The following is an 18,571-nucleotide window of genomic DNA, read 5'->3' as shown; positions in this document are numbered from 1 at the left end:
AGAAATCAATATTGCCTCAAGTATAGGCTATATTTAGCATATTTTTACTGCTTTACCTTGCCATCAGACAGCACTTTCTAATGGGGAACTATGGCTGGTATAACTCTCTCCTCAAAGCCATCACACTCCTTTGTCAATAAAACTGTAATTCTACCTTGGTGAACATTGGAAATTACTGGTCTGCAACTGGTTTAGTTTATTTAACACCAAATTCACTCAATAACACAAACAAATTAGCCGATCGAGGCAGCAGTAGACCAGCAGCTCCTGTGTTCAACGAGGTAAAATCACTGTTTTTGTCAATGGAGTCTGGCTTTGAAGAGAGCAACGATAAGTTTGGTTTGTAGTTCAGTTCCCCATAAAAGGGTTGCCTGAAGGCAAGGTAAAGCAGTGGTACTATTGTAAATATAGCATACACTTAAACTGATATTGATTTTGTTAAAGGTGAACTCCACTGATTTCAGACATGACTGTTAGTTAACTTGTCTTGGGTCGTCACACTCAGTCTGTGTGTGTCTAGCTCTGGAGGAAGCTTGAGAATAGGAAGTCTGTGAAATTATCCCTGAGTGATGTCATCGGGGTTATCCCAACTTGGGCCTGGAGATGTTAACAAATAGTCAGAACAAGTTACGTTTTTAAACAGTACCCAGTCCTCAATATGAAGGGTGAGGAGTTTGAAAGATGTGGGCATTCAAAGTCAGGGAAGGTCTAATGAAACTTGCTTTTAAGTTGCATTATGTGACATGTTTTTTAAGTTTGACTTGGTCTAAAAGTCAGGATATCTCCGCCTCTGATGCTTTAATTTTGATAACATATAAATCCTTAAAGAAAAGGCTATGTGACCATGTATCTATAAAATAAGCACTCCTTGTTCATATTGTTGGTTGTCTGGCTCATGAGTTCTTAGCTATCTTGTCATTTATGTGACACTATGACTGCTCACATTAATTACATTTAATCATCAGTATAGAAATGACTTTCATGTGTCTGCCATGATCTCCTGGCTGCTCAAAAACGACTTCACTTTTATTCTGTGCTGTAGTCCAGAACAAGACAGCTGAAACACTGTAAGTCAAGATGTATGGTAGATCCATCATGTCTTCAGTCGTCTTACAGAGTCCCTTATTGACTGAACAGAATCCCCCGAGAGCTCTGAAAATCAATCAGGCTTTGATTGGACTGTTACTGCCTGCCACGCCTCTGTGTGTGTCACCTCTGTATGACTGTGTCTGCATGTGTGTGGCCTGGTGTGTGTTAGGAATGTCATTTCCCTCTGCTAATAGGAGTCTATCTGCTCGCCCTGCCTGGTGATTAGCTTGCACTGAGTGAGGGGAATCTTGAGTAATGAATCAGTCTCAGCGGCTCTACTGTATGTGCGTCCTGGCGGCTAATTCCCTACAGCATCACAGCAACAGCATCATCCTCATCAGTTTACTATGAAAGGACAAGGATTACATATTGGGGAGGGAATCATATTTAAACACAACCTAATTTGAATATTTAAATAATTTGATTTTAAACTTTTCAGTAGCCTATGCATTTTTTTTTTTTAATCTACAGAATTTATTCTGATTTTTTTTTTTTTCACAATGAAGTATTGGAGTGTTTTGGGGGGTTTTTTGCAAAAACTATTTACTAAAAAAGAAAAGCAAGTATAAAATCAAATAAGAGACAGAAATATTTTAACTTTAACAACCAATGAATACTTGATATTGAAATGCAGCCACTGAATTCATAGTACTGAAAAAAATTACTTAAAAAAACATGCATCATAATTTATTTGTTTTGAAATTAGTCATTTTTAATTAAAATTAAGAAATTTCTTGATTTGTTATATCAAAAGCTGAAAAAAAGCATGAAAAGCGTGAAGCATCAAGCATCAAGTTTGAGAATATCTAAAAATATATTTTTTGACTTTATTTTTTGGTTCTGTATTTACCCAATTTGTGCAACCTGATCATTTTTTTTTATTTTCATTATTTTTATTTTTTGCTGAAAGTTGAATCTTTGGATCGGAATTTGACCCCTCGAGTCTCAACTAGCCTACCTGAATCTATTTTTATTGATATTCTAAAAGTTGAATTTTTGGATCTGAATTTGTGAAATTTTGTACGCAATATATTCAAATTCAACTTTTGAAATTGCAAATCAAGAAAAGTCCATTTTTAATTTCAAAGAGGTAAATTAAGAATATATGAATTCAGATACCTGTTTTTTAATATTATAGTATTCAGTGGCTGATAAAATTGGAAAACATATGTCTCTTATTTGTTTCCATAGCAAGGCTTATTTTATTTATTTATTTCAATTTAATTTAATTTAATTTAATTTAATTCATTTAAATTTAATTTAATTTAATTTAATTTTTTTATTTTATTATTTTTTATTTTATTATTTGATCCTCCGATGTCCCCTTTTTTTATTTATAGATCATGATAGAGTTATTTTCTATGGAGCCCCAAAAGTCCCAAAAGATGTTTTTTGTGCAAAAAAAAAAAAATCTAGTGTGCACAAGTTAATTATCTTGCACACAAATTAAAAAATATATCAGCTTTTTTTTTTTTTTTTTTTTTTTTTTTGTATTTTCCTTTAATGAGCAGTGAGCCAAATTTCTCTTGCAGTAAAAGTGACAGATTTAAAACATTAGAGAAAATACATTTGCTTTATAAACCCCAATTATTGAGCTCTTTTTGAAGCACTGGCCAATAGAAAGGGTCATGTACTCTCATGTGGCTTCATTAGCGACTGTTGTTGTTGAGATTGTGACCTTCTGTGGTCGATGTCCAAACTCCATTGCACTGTTTTTCTAAATTATCCTGTTTTTGGGGTTCTTTGAAAATATACATGTGTATTTGTCCATAATTTAATAATGGTTTTGATGATGATGCCCACCTCCAAATGACATGAAACTGCACTCAGACCTACTTTTGGTCAACAGCCTCCGAAGGGACCTCATGTGCTGTTCAGCTGCCACACAGGCTGACTGTCCGCAGCCAGACATCCCTCCTAACTCTCACTGGAGCTTCCTCCATGCTCTGGTTTTCTGCATGTGTGTATATACATGCATGGCGTGTGGTACTGTATCTCTGCGAGTCAGCCTGTCCTTAGAGAGTGTAGCCGTCACTCTGGCTAAACAATGCTCTGTGTATCTGTGACCAGGTGATTTATATGCGATGTGACCGGGCGCCTCCCTCCAGGCCCCCAGGCCACCGCCAGCCAGCCCTCGACCCAGCTTTAGCACACTTCCCCCAGGCGTTGTGCACCGCTCTGCCCCCACATCTCATATCCGAGTCTGGATCTCTGCCAGCAAGGTTTAGATGCAGGCTGGGATGCTGTAGATCTGTCTATAGACGACTCAAAGAAAAAAGAGAAGTTTACCATCATGGACGACAAAGAAAACCAGCAAATATTCACATTTAAAGGGAAATTTCACCCCAAAAATCAAAAGTAAATATTCCTCCTCTTACCTGTAGTGCATTTTATCAGTCTAGATTGTTTTGGTGTGAGTTGCCGAGTGTTGGAGATATCGGCCGTAAAGATGTCTGCCTTCTCTCCAATATAATGGAACTAGATGGCACTCGGCTTGTGGTGTTCAAAGCACCAAAAAACTACATTTGAAAAGCAAACAAACCAGCTGTATGAGAAGGATGCTGCAGCTTGAAGGAATAAGAGTGACAATCAACACAACCACACACCTGCACACACTAAGTTGTGCCATGCATCAACATGTAACACCAGGGAGCACAGAAATGCTTACAACCCACTTTTATGTTTTTGTGTTCTTGTCCTGCATGTTTAATTTTCCCTGAGATAAACTCAAAGAGACGAGAGCTCATTAGCAAACACGGCGTTCTAAGTTCATTAGCAGCTGGCTAATGATCATAAGCAGCCTAGACTTCATGATCACAGCTCATTGATCTTTGTGTCTCTCTGTCGGCACCTGGTATCGATCATATTGCATGCTCATGCAAACAGTATAGCAGCCGTGCCCTCACGTACACACACGAATGTATGTGGGTTTATTTGATGCATCTATATAGCATCACGCACACATAAGAAAGGAGGTAGTCATCGCCACACGCACAGTTTCTCAGCTTCTAGGAGGGATCTACTACAATCTGGCAACTGGCCCACAGTGTCAGTCCACTGGGATCAGCTGTGTTCAGCTCCATAAATAAAACATCCTGAGCTCATATCTATGTTCTTGCACACTGATCTATACTCCCATGAAGTATGGATGTATGCAAGGGGAGAAATGTGTCGTATCAGTGCCTTAAAACTGTAAAAATTCTGATTGATGTGATACATTTGTTTGTGATCCTAAAGGGGTTCCCTGGAGTCCAGATGTATCCACTTCAACCAAAAAACATACACTGACAGGCTGCTTTATTCTTATTATGTGTCACCATTTTAAAGGGACAGTTCACCCTCAAATCAAAAATACATATTTTTCCTCTTACCTGTAGCACTATTTATCAGTCTACATTGTTTTGTTGTGAGCTGCCAAGTTATGGAAATATCGACCATAGAGATGTCTGCCTTCTCTCCAGTATTATGGAACTAGATGGCACTCAGCTTGTGGTGCTTAAAGGGCCAAAAGAAAAACAAAAAAAAATGTATCACTGTGCAGAAGGAAAAATTCATAAATAGCACTACAGGAAAAAGGAAAAATATATAGCATATTTTTTATTTTAGGGTGAACTGTCCCTTTAAAGAAAGCTTTCCACACTATGGATTATACAGTAACAGCCTGCTCGACTTGCTTTATGGGTACTTCTGTGCTGCCAATCACTGATGTGCCCATAATCACAGTGAAGAAGGCCCCTCGGGGGTTATAACCAGAATAATGACTATCCTGATAAGAGATTTCACTCTCCCATCTGTTATTTTCCCATCTACTGTAAAAATGTTCACTAATGGAGGGGCATGGAACAACACCTCAACCTACATGGCTTTAAGTTTTTAATTTAAGGGTCCTTGCCATGGAGGATTTTAGGAACCCCTTATTTTTGTGCTGAGCAAAGCTGGTGGGAAAAACATGACTTGGCAGTGCAGTTCGGTCTAAACCGTCCTGTGGACTGATCTTAGCCGCCGTGCTAATTCGAGCCGTTTGATATGCCATCTGTGTGTTGAGATCACAGATTCAGAGTGAGTTCAAGAGTGGAGGCTGCCAATGAGAGCAGAGTTTACAGCGAGGTGACGCAGAGTCTCACAAAGTTTCATTAAAATGTAGAAGAAGTCTGATGATTTTTGTCGTTAAAGGGGCCCTCCACCGATTCCACACATAAACATCAGTTTACTACTTAGATTGCAGCTCAGGTGGTGATAAAAGTTGTGTAATGGTCTGATAAAAAAAGCCTTGATGATGTTGTAGTTATGTCGTCTCAGCTCAATTTAGGAAACTACAAACTGATATCAGAAAAGCTGCCTTACAAACCAGTGTGTGGAGTTTGAAAGATGTGATTGTTTACCAGGCAGGGAGGCAATCACGAATGTCATTTATACCACCAAACACAGGTTGAATAAATGTCCATTTCTTTATCTTTCATCTAAACTGAATACACAGCTTACAGCATGTTGCACACTGTCCTGCACCACTGCGCCCTTCCGTGGTGAAACACCTGATGGCAACAATGTTGTCCCTACCATTACACACTACAGCTCCTAATGCTGATAAAGCACCAGCCAGTGTGCACCCATGGTAAATACGATTCATGTCAGCTGAGTGAAATGACATATTTGGCTCTTACAACGTGAAATACAAGGGGCCTGTCCTTGTAGTCCAGTGCTTCACTGACTCGGTAAACTTTAGAGCTGCATTTCAAAGCACTACCCATTTAGAGGTTTTAATGTTTTGCCATGTAAATGTTAGCCGGCTAGCCACGTTAACATGTGGAAACATTGTGCCCACTGCCCACCATCTGGTCTAACGTGAGCCTTGGCCACTCTGCACTGAGCACCACCTGGGCCAGGTGGAAGCTGGCTAGCGGCGCCACTCATTAGGTGATTATGACTCGTAACACCATCCCGTTGGTGGGATGTAGCTGCGGAAACATGGTAGCCACCCTCCGGTCATATTTTCCAAGTGAGTAAGCGTTTCATTTTTGACCCAAAAATTAAGTTTTGCTGGTTGCATCGTGTCGTTAAACACCACTACATCTCTTACACCTTTTTTTATTTCTTCACAGTAATTAGCAGCTAGTTATTAAAATGGACAGGCAGAGGGTACTTTGTTGGGCACAGGGAAACTGAGATCTGTGTGGGTACATGAGACCTTAAAAAAGAGGGTCATCCCAGGGAGTACCACCAGTCCACCAGGTCCAGGAGCTTCGCCTCAATGATGGCCATTTCCAGGCATATTTGAGGATAACACAAGGGCAGTTTGACAACCTGCTGTCTATCGTCGGGCCGTACAGCTCTGGGTATCCAGCAACCGCTACTACCAAATTCTCCTCATTTGCGTACCAACTGCAAACTTGTTGTCGTGACCGGCACAGAAGGCCCACCTCTTAAATCATCCGATCGGACCATGGAAAAAAAGATGATAAAAAAAGAGATGACGTGGGGTGCTTTTACGCTGTGAGTTGAATTTTTTTCAACTCGAGGAGTTCAGAGCAGTCCAGCAAAAAGGCAATGTGAAAATCATGAGCAAAAAGCTTCTTCATTCTCATTAAAAACATTACAATAAGGCGCCTCCAGCTGCTTTCTGTGTGATCAGGGCCTTATGCATTAACTACGATAGCACCACTAGCTGTGCTGACACTGCTAACAGTGCTAACATAGTTAAAAATGCTAAATGGTGCAGCCTGTGGGTGGGGTGCTAAAGGGTGGGCACTATTTTTAATGAGTGGCGCTTCTAGCTGGCTCCCACCAGATACGGTTGGTATGCAATGCAGTAAACTGAAGATTTTTTATTTTTCTTTTGCATGATTGTGCTGTAGGATATTTTGAGGAATGAAAAGATGCTGAGTTGCATTATGGGAAGCATAGGATCCAGTTTACACATAATACAAACTAAGATTCAGGATGCCTCAGTCCTGCTGCTTTGATTTTGATGACTCTTTAAAATCTGCCTCTTGCCCAACTTTGTGGAAATGCAATACAATTGCTGTGTGAGTGCTCAGACATACATTTTCAAATAAACTGAAACATTATGAGGTCTGTACTCTCCTATGTTTCAGTGTCCAGCTGCTTGTCTCTTCCTTTTTTGTGAGTGCATGAATAAAATGACATGAAGTGTGACATCCCTCAGTTTTCTGATCATATATCATACCATCTAAGTTTCTTCACCTTAAAAGCAGCTGGAAGTCCACCATAGTTTTCATGTGTTTATGAAACCTGCTTTCTATAATAGGAAACATGTAAACGCTGACACACTCATACATACAGATATGACAAATATCATCCTGGTTCTCATTTTCCTTCTTGTTGTGTTTCTCATTCTCGTTTGCGCTCGCTCTCTGCCTCACAAAGGCGCCCATTGTTCCTGACAGAATTTCAATTTGGTGGAAATTGAAAGCAGGTGTGGCTCTGCTTTTTCATCTCGGGGGGGTGCAGGACTTCTCCTTCCCCCTCGGCCTGTTGGTTTCTGTGGGGCCTGTTCCTCATGCTTGACTTCATTGAGTCATGTCGTCTGACATTTTGGCTGGTTTTGGCGCTCTTTGTCTTTTCATTTTTTTTTTTGTCTGGGTGACTCATTCGCTCCCTCTGTTCACCTCGTCCATCAACCAGGTAGTCACTCATTTAGAAAACAATTCCCCTCACTCACTCACTTTCTTTCTCACATCATATATATCTTTCAGTGGACAGCCTTCAGAGGAAAGAGGACTTATTTACTGCAGCCTCTGGGTCTCCTATGCTGTCAATTTCACCCCCAAATAGTCTTTTAAGGAGGATGTACAGAGCTCCGATCCTAACTTGATTATCAGGATGCGTTTTTCGAAAAGAGGGCCACATGTTTTTGTGCCCCAGAGAAAAACGTGTTCTAATCTTTCTGCTAAATATACATAAAAACAGCAAAATGAAAGTCAAAAATGCCTTCAACTTCTGGTTTTAGTCTCCAAAGGGCTGTATTTATTTCATTGTTATTCCTTGTAGATGGTTATTGCACATTGGGGGACACTTTGACTGAGCAATTATTGTACTACAGGGTTTGTGTCAAATTACATCATTATGCAAAATGATACTGTACATCTTTATTCCAACATGCCCTTCTTTGTGTGTTTAAACCAGAAAAACTTTCCTCTTACTGAACTATAAATAGAACCACATGTCTAGTTCCACGTTAGAGGACACATGTTGGCCGTACATGTGGGAATGAAACTGGACGTGGGGAAGTCTGTGTTGATGTGTGTGAGAGAGTGTGAGTGTCTGAGCCTTAGCTGCAGATGCAGACACTCAAAATGCACCTGGCACAAACAGGAAGTCCAAACAGCAAACATTTACCGGTATACAGAGACTCTCCTGTCTTAACAGAGTGCGTATGAATATGTGGCTTTATGGGTCTGATACATAGGAATGAAAGGATGAGAGTTGAGGGATGACAAGTGAGGAATGGAGAGATGAGGGTTGAGGGATGGAGGGATGAAGGGATGAAAGATTGAGGGTTGAGGGATGAAGGGATGAAGGCTGAGTCTCTGGGTCATGGGCGAGTGCGATGACAGATGTGTTGGTCAAAGAGAGAGGAATGGATAAGGTGTGCTTAAATACTTTTGGGCGGCCACATGGGGGCAGCACTAACAAGCTAAGTTAACACAAGAGTGCCATATCATCACCTGACGCAACAAACTTGTTAGCAAACAGTTGCCCTTCCCACCCTGAAGGTAAGTCATGGAGCAATGTTAGCATTCATTTTGAGTCATTTTTGTTACAACTTCACACTACTTTTATCTCTAGTTTTGGTCTCCTCCAATTTGTCAGGGAAATATAAGTGAAATGCTCCACCATGTTCACCAGCTAGCCGCTAACTTTGTCTTTGTCATTTGGTGCCTCATCAAAGTGACCGACTCCTGTCACATGAGTCACTGCTAATATTAAAATATTTATTATAGCCTCTTGAAGTAATTCAAATTGAGCAGTTTTTAGATGACCGTTAGCTAAAAAGATATAATCTAAAAATGGTATCACCAATCTAGTCTCTCATATGGTTTTTAAAGGAACCACATTGAACTTTGCATTTTATGTTGATTTGGCAGCCCCTGTGGACAAAAGCAGAAGTGTTTCCATGAGCACCACTGTCTTATGTTGTAAAGATCTTGAGCAAACTTGCATGTGCATTTGCTTTAATAATATAGTTTCTTTTAGCTTTTCTTTTTTCTTCAGTCAGTTCTCTTTTTTTTTTCTTTTTGCCATCTCAGCCATACCCAAAAAATATACTGCCCAGGCCCCAGAAGAAAATGCTGACATTGTATGTTTCAGGAAACCACAATTATTTTACATGTGTAAGTTTCATGCATATCATACCAATGTTTATAAAGTGACTGTCAAGTGATTTAAAAAAAATCTAATTAATTACATGCTCTATGAATAATTAATCTAAATCAATCCCATAAATCAATTTCCGCTGTGAAAGTATTTAGAACATTTTAATTCAAATGAATTTTGTCAGATGTATCGTTGTAAAGCTGCTGGATTTTGGACAAAATTGTCCCCCCTGTCTTCTACCACCAAAACTGGACTGCAGTCCATTGCAATCCATTTTGCAAGGGAGTTAGTTAGTCAGTCACAGGTAGACTCATTTTTTGTCTGAAGGCCTGGTTGAGTGTGACTGCTAGCACTAGCGTCAGAGGCCATGCTTGCTCGGACCTCTGGGTTCGCTGCTAAATGCTTTGCATTGAGGTGATATTTCAGGCTTGCAGTACTTCAATGGTACAAAAATTCCTTTCTGCATAAATTGCAGAGAACAGTGCTCCTATCAGCAGTTTCATTGGTCAAGCAGCATCGTCTGCCTCCATTATGTGACAAAAACAAACTGTGGTCTTCAGTGACGCATCGGGTCTAAGGGCACCACGGAAGGCAATTAATCAGCATTAATTTTTTTTAACTTATTTTTTCTGTAATTAATTAATCAAAATTAACAGGTTTTTTTGACAGCCCTAAAAGTGACATAGTATATTACCTCACTTTGTCATACGGAGGAGGAGGGGATGGTAGATGGCAAGACATCCCGCCATCTTCAGACCAACAAACAATGAAACCAGTTGACCTCTATTGAGTTATTGTTGTGCTTCTGGCAGCTTTTATGCCACAAAATGTGGGTGGGTTTTTTTAAGCAACTTGTCATCGTTTTTCCACCAGGGATAGTGGCACAAAAAGCAGCTGTTGACCTGGGTACAGGCTTTAAGAATAACTATACAGATAAGGCCAATCTTCTTGCCGATCGTCTCAATTTCTTATGTAGGTTGAATAGATTGATTAGTATTGAACTGAGACTGTTTCATAACCAGTTAAAAAGTCCTTGTAGCTGCTTTAAGTGGGGAGTCAATGACATTCCCAACATTTGTCAAAGTGGCTACCATGGGGACAAAACTATAAAGCAATTGAAGTCATCAGCACTCATAAATGGGTATATGATGCTTTGATGAAGCGTGGCAGAAGAAGTGATATTTCCCATAAATGCTGTTCATCCTCATCTCTTCTGTCTTCTACAGTATGTTCATAGAGAACATATTTATTGGTTTATACTGTATACTGTCTAAGCAAATAACTGGAGTTCATGTATATGTCTTTAGTTGAACATGTATGACTGAAAACATGCATGTTTTTTGATTAGTTATATATGCCAGGATTAATTTGTGCACATACGTCGTCCCTGTGCAGAAATAAAGAGCAGTGCCTTTGAGAGAGTCGTCCCCCCTCCCCCCTGCTCCCACATCGTGGCTCTAAGTGGGGTCGCGGTCGAGGTAGCGTAGTGATGCTTTTCATTAGCTAAGTGCAACTGGGGGAGAGGAGCACAGGGCCTTGATTTACTGGGCCTGTTGTCTATAAGCCTGGACACACACACACTCACAGAATCACCTACTCTCCTTTTCCTCCATCCTTTGCTTCTACTCTATCCCTTTACCCCCCTTTTCTCTCCATCTACATCTATTCCCTTCCCGTCTCTTTCTCTTTTTCTTTCTATCCCTCTGCATAACTCTCCTTCCATTTTCTCTCCCTGGCCTCTCCCGGGAGTCTCCTCTTAACACGACGCAGAGGACAGGGCTTGTGATTTGTCTGTGTTGACTTGTCTTATGGATGGCTGCAGGCACAGCTCCCATTACAGATCCACACCCCGTCTGATTTTGGCAGCTGGAATGGTGATATCTAAAAAAAAAAATATCTTGGATGAACGTCTGTGAAGGTTTCAGCATGACAGTTGTTTGGTTTTGTAGAGTTTGGCGACGCCCTTGGAGATAAATGGCTATTAGGTGTCTGAACTCTGTGTCATCTCTGGCTGACCATGTTTCAGAGGTGGGACCAAGTCACAAGTAATTCTCGAGTGTTTGCAGTAAGGTCCCAAGTAAAGACAGACAAGTCCCAAGTCCTAAACTTTAAGTTTTGAGTCCTAAAAAAGTCATAATGTGCACAGAGTAATAATACATTAAAAATTATAAAAATGAATGCTTTTTAAGTTTGCACTTGAAAATTGTTGCATCTCCGTCCGTAATTTATGTCTTGCACATGTTGCATATTGTCTTGTCATTAGTTTTTTTAGAACTGGCGATCAGTAACGCAACGTGAAGTCTTTATGGTTCTCTCCTGAACTCGACTGCATGCTGTCAGATTGGTTCTGACAAAGTGGATCATCTAGGAAATTAAGTGTTGATTTGCTGTAAATTAATGTAAATGTAAATTAATTGAAGTGTTTTCAAGCCAAAAGGTTCAAGTCCAAATGAAGTCACAAGTGACTGGTGTAAAAGTTCCAGTCGAGTTGCAAGTCTTTCTTGATTTTGTCTAGTCAAGTCTAAATGTCATCAAATTTCAGTCTAATCAAAATTCAGTCTCAAGTCCAAGTCATGTGACTCGAGTCCACAACTCTGCCATACAGTATTGATTATTTTTTTTAAAACAGCACAGCTTGCATCTTTTTTCTTTCTTCAGTCAGGACCACTTTAGTCAGAGAAAACTTTATTTCCATTTGCAGTATTATATTTGGTGGTATGGCTCTGTTTTGGGGCCTCTCTGCCTTTTCTAGGCCTATGCAGAAATCCTCTTCCACACACCTACGTGGAAAGCCTAAGGCGGAGAGAGCACACCTCTCTGCTCTTCCATGTGCCAACGAGGAGAGCCTGACGCAGAGGGCACAAACCTCCCTGCCCTTCCTGCCTTAGGCTTTCCATGTAAGCGCATGGAAGGGCAGGGAGAACAGAACAGAACAGAGCCAGCATCAATGACAAACAGAAATGACATTTATAAGTCCAACACAACATGAAAAGGAGGAGCTGGGGTGGAGGCAGGTTGCAAAGCAGCTTGCAGAGGAAGCACCAACAGTAGGCAGGCCAGAGCAGTTTAAATAGGGCGCCCTGAATGACATTTGTCAATTGTTTGCATAGTAAGGAATCATGTGATCTATCAGCTGACTCCCTTCCATCAATCAGTCGCTCCATCAGTTGACAGGCTGTCTGAGATCAGCTGATGTAGCTGGGACGTGAGCTGAGCTTAAAATCATTTTGTTTGTTGGTTGCCAACCTTACCAGTACTGTTGAAGAAGTTAAAGACTGCATTATCTTGAGTGTTATTTTCTTGGCACAACTTTTTCTTGATATGATCATCAGGAAGCAACTCGCTCCGCACTAGATAATAAAATCTGTCATGGATGGTTAAGAAACTGATTGCATTCATTAGTGAATTGGCTCTCTGATTAGATGCCTAATTGTGAGCTTTACTAACATCTTAAATACCTGAAAGGAAGTTTTAAAAAGTGAGACCCAGTGTGTGTGTGAGCCCATGAATCTCTGAGGGTCATTTCCACTGCGGACGGCCCAAACTGAGTATGATCCCTGTTTTTCTCTTTGTTGATTGCTCTCCATTTAAGCTGCTGAGGCCCTTTTCCCTCTTTCTCTGAAAAAAAACTTGAATCCCAGATGCTACATGGCAGCCGTCCAAGAACCATTTGCTCTCCTGTTGTGGTGATACTTACCATGGGCCTGTATGCCAGGGTGTTCATGCTTATATGTGTGTGTGTGGTTGTATGTTTTTCTGCCCTTTTTTTTCAAAGTCCCACCTCATCCATCATTGTTTGACAGGACACGTTGACCCCAGTTGCTGTGGCAGCCAGGTAACCATGGCTCCTGCCGGTGACACAGCTGGCTGCGTCTGATTGGTTTAGCCGGCGGCTTTCTGCCAGGTCATCTTTAACATCAGGGCTGTAGAGTGGCACCAAGGTGCTTCAACCGCTATTTATAAACCCAGGCAGGCCCACACTGCAAAAGATGTCCATCTTAGACAGTCATTCTGTCTCCCAAATTACAGTTATCCCAAAAATGTATGTATTCTTTTACAGTTACCCGCAGTTTTTCATAGTTTTATATGTTTTTTTTCTTCACATTAGTTAATATTTGGAATAAAAATACTTTGAGATGAAATAAAATACTTTTGAAAATATTTGCCTTGGAAACAAATGATGATTTCTTACTCCACTGGCAGATGTTTCTACTTTTCTTACGAAAAAAAAAAATGAAATATTCATGAATACTAAATTAGGTTACATGCATAGAAGAGTCTTGTCAGGGCATGTTTGGCCAGTAGTAGCTGGGCTAAGACAGTAGTCAGTGGAAAACTGCTAATATGTCATATTTTGGCTTCACAGTTTCAATAATAGGAAAATGTAAAAAATCATATTTATATGTTATAAGTCCTATCATTTTTCACATACTCCCCTTTTTGTTTTCCTTCTGCACTGTCTCGCATTGTCCTCTTTAATTTGTCTGTCTCAGCAGTCCTCCAATAATCATGATGGATATCGGTCAGCTCAGATTACATCCCTTCACTCTAATGAAACACTGTGAGGAAGAATCGTCTGCAGTCTGTCTGTGTTTAAACCTGAGTTGCTGTTCAACATATCAGCCAGCGTCTTTGAGGAGAAGGATTGCAGTCTGGTTGTTAATTAAGTTTTTTACAGGCATTATCAGCAGCACACGTGTAGCATACTGTTTGTTTGACGCTACCTGTTGTAACATGCTGTGTCTGCCTCTGCGCAGCCAAGGTCAGCCATGATTCCTCTGTGGGGCTTATAGCGAGCGTATCACAGTGTGACAAAAGCCATTAAGATTTAGGGAGATAGGGGAGCGAAAACGCTGAGAAATACACTTTTGTAAAAGCTTTGAGCCAAATTGACTGCGGCACACGGGGAGAGAGGAAAAAAAGGCCGGGGAGCTTCAGAAAGAAAGCAGAAAATGAGCTCAAAGACATGAAGCAAAGGATTACACAACTTAGCCTTGCTTTCATCTGTGAGCCTCATCACACCTGGAGTCCTTTGTAGTTGGAGTAGTTCTGATAGTGGCAGTAGTGGTAGTAGTGATCAGAATTAGTTGTAGTCGTAGAGGAACTAGTCGTAGTAATTGTAGTGTAATTCTGAGAAAATATATGTGAACTTTTCTGAAAGAAAAAGAAGAGAGTTATGGGTCTTGCAAGCACACAGACAAGCTGATGCACCAGCCTAGTCACCACAAGAACGATGTTTCTGCAAACCACAGATGTTCTATACTTGTACGTTTCACATGTAGCATATCAATGTTTCTAAAGTGACGAATTTCTGGTAACATGTATATGAGCTGGCTTTGTCATCAGGAAGTAGAGGAGATGGTAGATGGCATGATACCAAGTCGAGACCGTCTGGTTTTGGTTGAACAGTTATGGTTGAAAATGCCACCAATGTCTTGCTAAAAACACTCACTTTGTTGGCACAGTCACGGCTGGAAATGCCGCCAATGTCTTGCTTAAAAACACATGGTTTTGGTGGTACAGTCACAGCTGGGAATGCTGAAAATATCTCGCTTAAAAGCACCCAGATTTGGTGGCACAGTCAAGGCTAGAAATACCACAAACGTTTCGCTAAAAAACACCCAGTTTGGTGGCACAGTCATGGCTAGAAATTCCACTAATGTCTCACTACATTACATCCAATTTTGGTGGCACAGTCATGGCTAGAAATGTCACCAACGTCTCACTAAAAAACCCCAGTTTTGGTAGCCTGAGTGTCAGACTGAAGCTCCCAGAACCTTCAGTCTGACATTGCCTCCATTGAAGGCGATTTACAAGGGGGAGGGAATTAGATTTTTCCCTAACCAATCAGTAGAGATCAACGACTCACCCAGAATCTGACGTCATTAGTATCCATGCCTCGGGGGTGCCGAAAACAAGCGAGCATTGCCCGTTTAAAATTTCTCCGTCGTCGTGCACGCCCAGCTGCATCGCCGTTAAATCCGGTTTAGCAGCTTCCTTAATTTGGTCCTCCATTAATGCGAGTAGTGGCAAAATACCTCAATAGCATCGTTAATGTGGTCTGTAGGATCTGTAGCGGTCGCCATTGTTGCTATCCTCACCAGTTACCCACCGGTGCACAGCTTGACATCAGCGTGGCACTGATTGGCTAATCGCTAGACCCGCCCCCACCCCTGGCCTTCATTGGTCCTTCCATCGTTTGGACGAGATAAATCGCAAATTCATTGCAGTATGCCAGACCAGAGATGCAAGCCTACTCAGTTGAGTGGGCGGGGTCTATGGTCTGGAACAAGGCTACAGTTTTGGTGGCATAGTCATGGCTAGAAATTCCACCAATGTCTCATTACATTACATCCAATTTTGGTGGCACAGTCATGGCAAGAAATGCCGCCAATGTCTTGCAAAAAAGACCCAGTTTGGTGGCAAAATCACAGCTGGAAATGCCATTGATGTCTCACTAAAAACACATGGTTTTGATGGCACATTCGCAACTGGAAATGCCACCAGTGTCTCATTAAAAAACACCCAGTTTAGTGGTAGAGTAATGGTTGGAAATGCTACAGATGTGTTAATAAAAGCACATGCTTTTGGTGCAACATTCACAGCTGGAAAGGCTGTTGATGTCTCACTAGAAACACTATTTTGTAGCTATACAAAACCACACATTATAACCACAACATTGTTGAAATGCAAAGAAACATAAAGCTTTATCGAACATACAACATACCTCAAAATGCAAAAGTACAAATATTTTTGCAATATTTTAGTTTGCAGAAATGTACAATGCCAGCATTCATTCTGGCATTTGGGTTGGATGCGTACAAAATCTCAACACATCATACAGCCCGGTATTTCGACCAAGCTGATTGGTTGATCCAACTTTCACTCAAGAATATTGACGCAGCTGGAAGAAAACGGCTCGTTTAAATTGGGGTTTGATTTATTTCACACTTCAGCTTGTAAAAGTGGATCTTAATGAGATTATTTTATTTGGGAAGCGAAGCAGCATTTACAAGACTTGTTTCCGTTTTTAGTTGGGGATAATGTGAAACTGGAATCCGTCTCAGATGATTCAAAGGATTGGTTCCATTTGTGATAATTACTCCTGAAGGGACACATTCATTCATCTTCTTTAAGGTGATAGTTGGAACAAGGCATCTTTAAAATACTGTTTTCAATAAAGGGCGCCAAGGTTTACAGTCCAGCAGAGACCAACCCAGACTGGCCCAGCTGCACAAATACACAAAGGAAATGACATCATCATTATGACTCACTAAGGGGGTTGTTCAGACAGAGGGATGGTGGGAAAAGAGGACACAGGAGAGGGGTATAGGGAGATTCAGCAGGGTGTTGGAAGGAGAGCAACTGTCATATGAAAAGAGCAGATCTTGGAATAGCTGCTTGTCCTTTTTCTGACGACTTTGACCTTCACATTGGGAAAATGCTAACCCAGACAGCCTTGTATTATAGAATAAAACCACATGTAATCTGTACTGCACCACTCAGACCTCAAACTGTTTCATAAATAACTGAAAAGATGACTTTTTTAGCAATTTGATGACGCTCTTAAGCATTCAGTGTCAGGTTGAGCTGCTTTAGAGTTAAGGCACCTTCAAAGGGAATTCTAGTGACCCAGTTACAGTATTCTTGGCTGCATTTTGTATGCTCCTGGTTAAACTAATCAAATCAACAGTGAGTAATGTGCAGCTGCTTGGAAGGAAAATCATATTTTAATATAGCGATGCTTTGAAAGTGTTGGAAATGTCACTACATGTCAGGAATGAATTAGATAAGTCATGGAATTCATTTTGCAAAGGTCTTTGGGGTTCCTCCTCGTTGTTATCCTGCCAATGAGTGACATGCATACATCAACCGCACCTTCGTCATCTGTATTCCTCTGCTTTTAGGGTACAAAAATCATGTGCACTATTTATTCCTCACTGCTCTGCTCAGGTCTTGGTGCAGTTTCTAGAGCTACTGTGTCCTCAGGCTGTTCAGAGAAATGTTCCAGCACCCCGAACACACACACACACACACACACACACACACACACACACACATGCGTACAGTAGAATATGAACACACACATACACAAATGTATACACACACAGGCGTACATCATTCCTAGAGTTTTGAGGTTGTTGGCTGCTGTGAGGCTTTTTTTTCCCTCTCCCTCTCTCCTCTTCATCATTAATTAGTCATTTAATTAGAAAACTTCAAAGTGAAAACATCCTCTGCTGGTGGGCGGACTGTGTCAATGTGTGTGCATGTTGATGCAACACTGTGGCACAAAATAATGTCAGTTATGAAAGTGTGTCTTCTTAGTCTTTGGTAAATAAACAAAAAACATATTTTATGGTGGAAAAACTTGCTTTAGATGGGTTGAAGCATGGCTGCAATTAATAGTTATGAATTCATGAAACTGTAAATTATTTCTTTGATCAATAAGCTCATCATTTAGTCTATAAAATGTCAGAAAAGGGTTAAGAGATGGTTATTTTAGCCTTTTTTTTTTTTGCTGAATTTAAAAACCAAAGATATTCACTTCACAAACATAAAACGGAGAAATGCAAAAACTTAAATTTGTGAAGTAGGACCAGTGAATTTTTGGCATTTTCCTAAATAAATGACTTAAATTCTAAGTATTTTACCCTAAAGAAAGTACTTGCGCTCTAAAAAACTTGATAAATTGTAAGGAGACACTTGTATCTGTTCAGGGATCAACTTATTTTTATTCCAGTTCAAGTAGTCTGTGAGTAATAGAAGGTTTTCTCACATGTGAAGAAAGAAATCATCTGAGCCAAAGTGGGAAAAAAAGAAAATCATTCAATCTAACAAAGACACAAGTGAACCGGTCAGACTGAGATCAAACCCCTGACACACCGCCATAGACGAATATATCATTGCTGAATACCAAATGTGTTTCTATTGGCTATGAAACCGCTGGCGCCAACTGACTCCCTCCTGATTTCTCTTCCTTCCTCCTCTTCCCACAGCCCGACGAGCTGGAGGGTGTCCACACACACACCTTCAAGCTGAAGCCATTTAAGAAGGCCAAGAGCTGTGATATATGCAAGCAGGCCATCACCAAGGAGGGCCTCATCTGCAAAGGTGAGTGTCAGGGAACTTTGACGGGAGATCAGAATGA

At 40.7% G+C, this 18,571-nt stretch overlaps 1 protein-coding gene across 1 annotated transcript in view; it reads left to right on the top strand.

Moving 5' to 3' along the window:
• The window catches only part of tns1a (tensin 1a), a 119,915-nt gene that overhangs the window by 12,472 nt on the left and 88,872 nt on the right, over nt 1–18,571 (top strand). Inside the window, exon 2 of the mRNA XM_050063175.1 lies at nt 18,420–18,534. Within this exon, the coding sequence (XP_049919132.1) occupies nt 18,420–18,534 (115 nt within the window). The remainder of the gene's footprint in view (nt 1–18,419; nt 18,535–18,571) is intronic.

This window comes from Epinephelus moara, chromosome 15 (assembly GCF_006386435.1).
Source record: "Epinephelus moara isolate mb chromosome 15, YSFRI_EMoa_1.0, whole genome shotgun sequence".
NCBI lineage: Eukaryota > Metazoa > Chordata > Actinopteri > Perciformes > Serranidae > Epinephelus > Epinephelus moara.
Note: the sequence above shows the minus strand (reverse complement) of the source record. Positions and strands in the feature narration are given on the sequence as shown.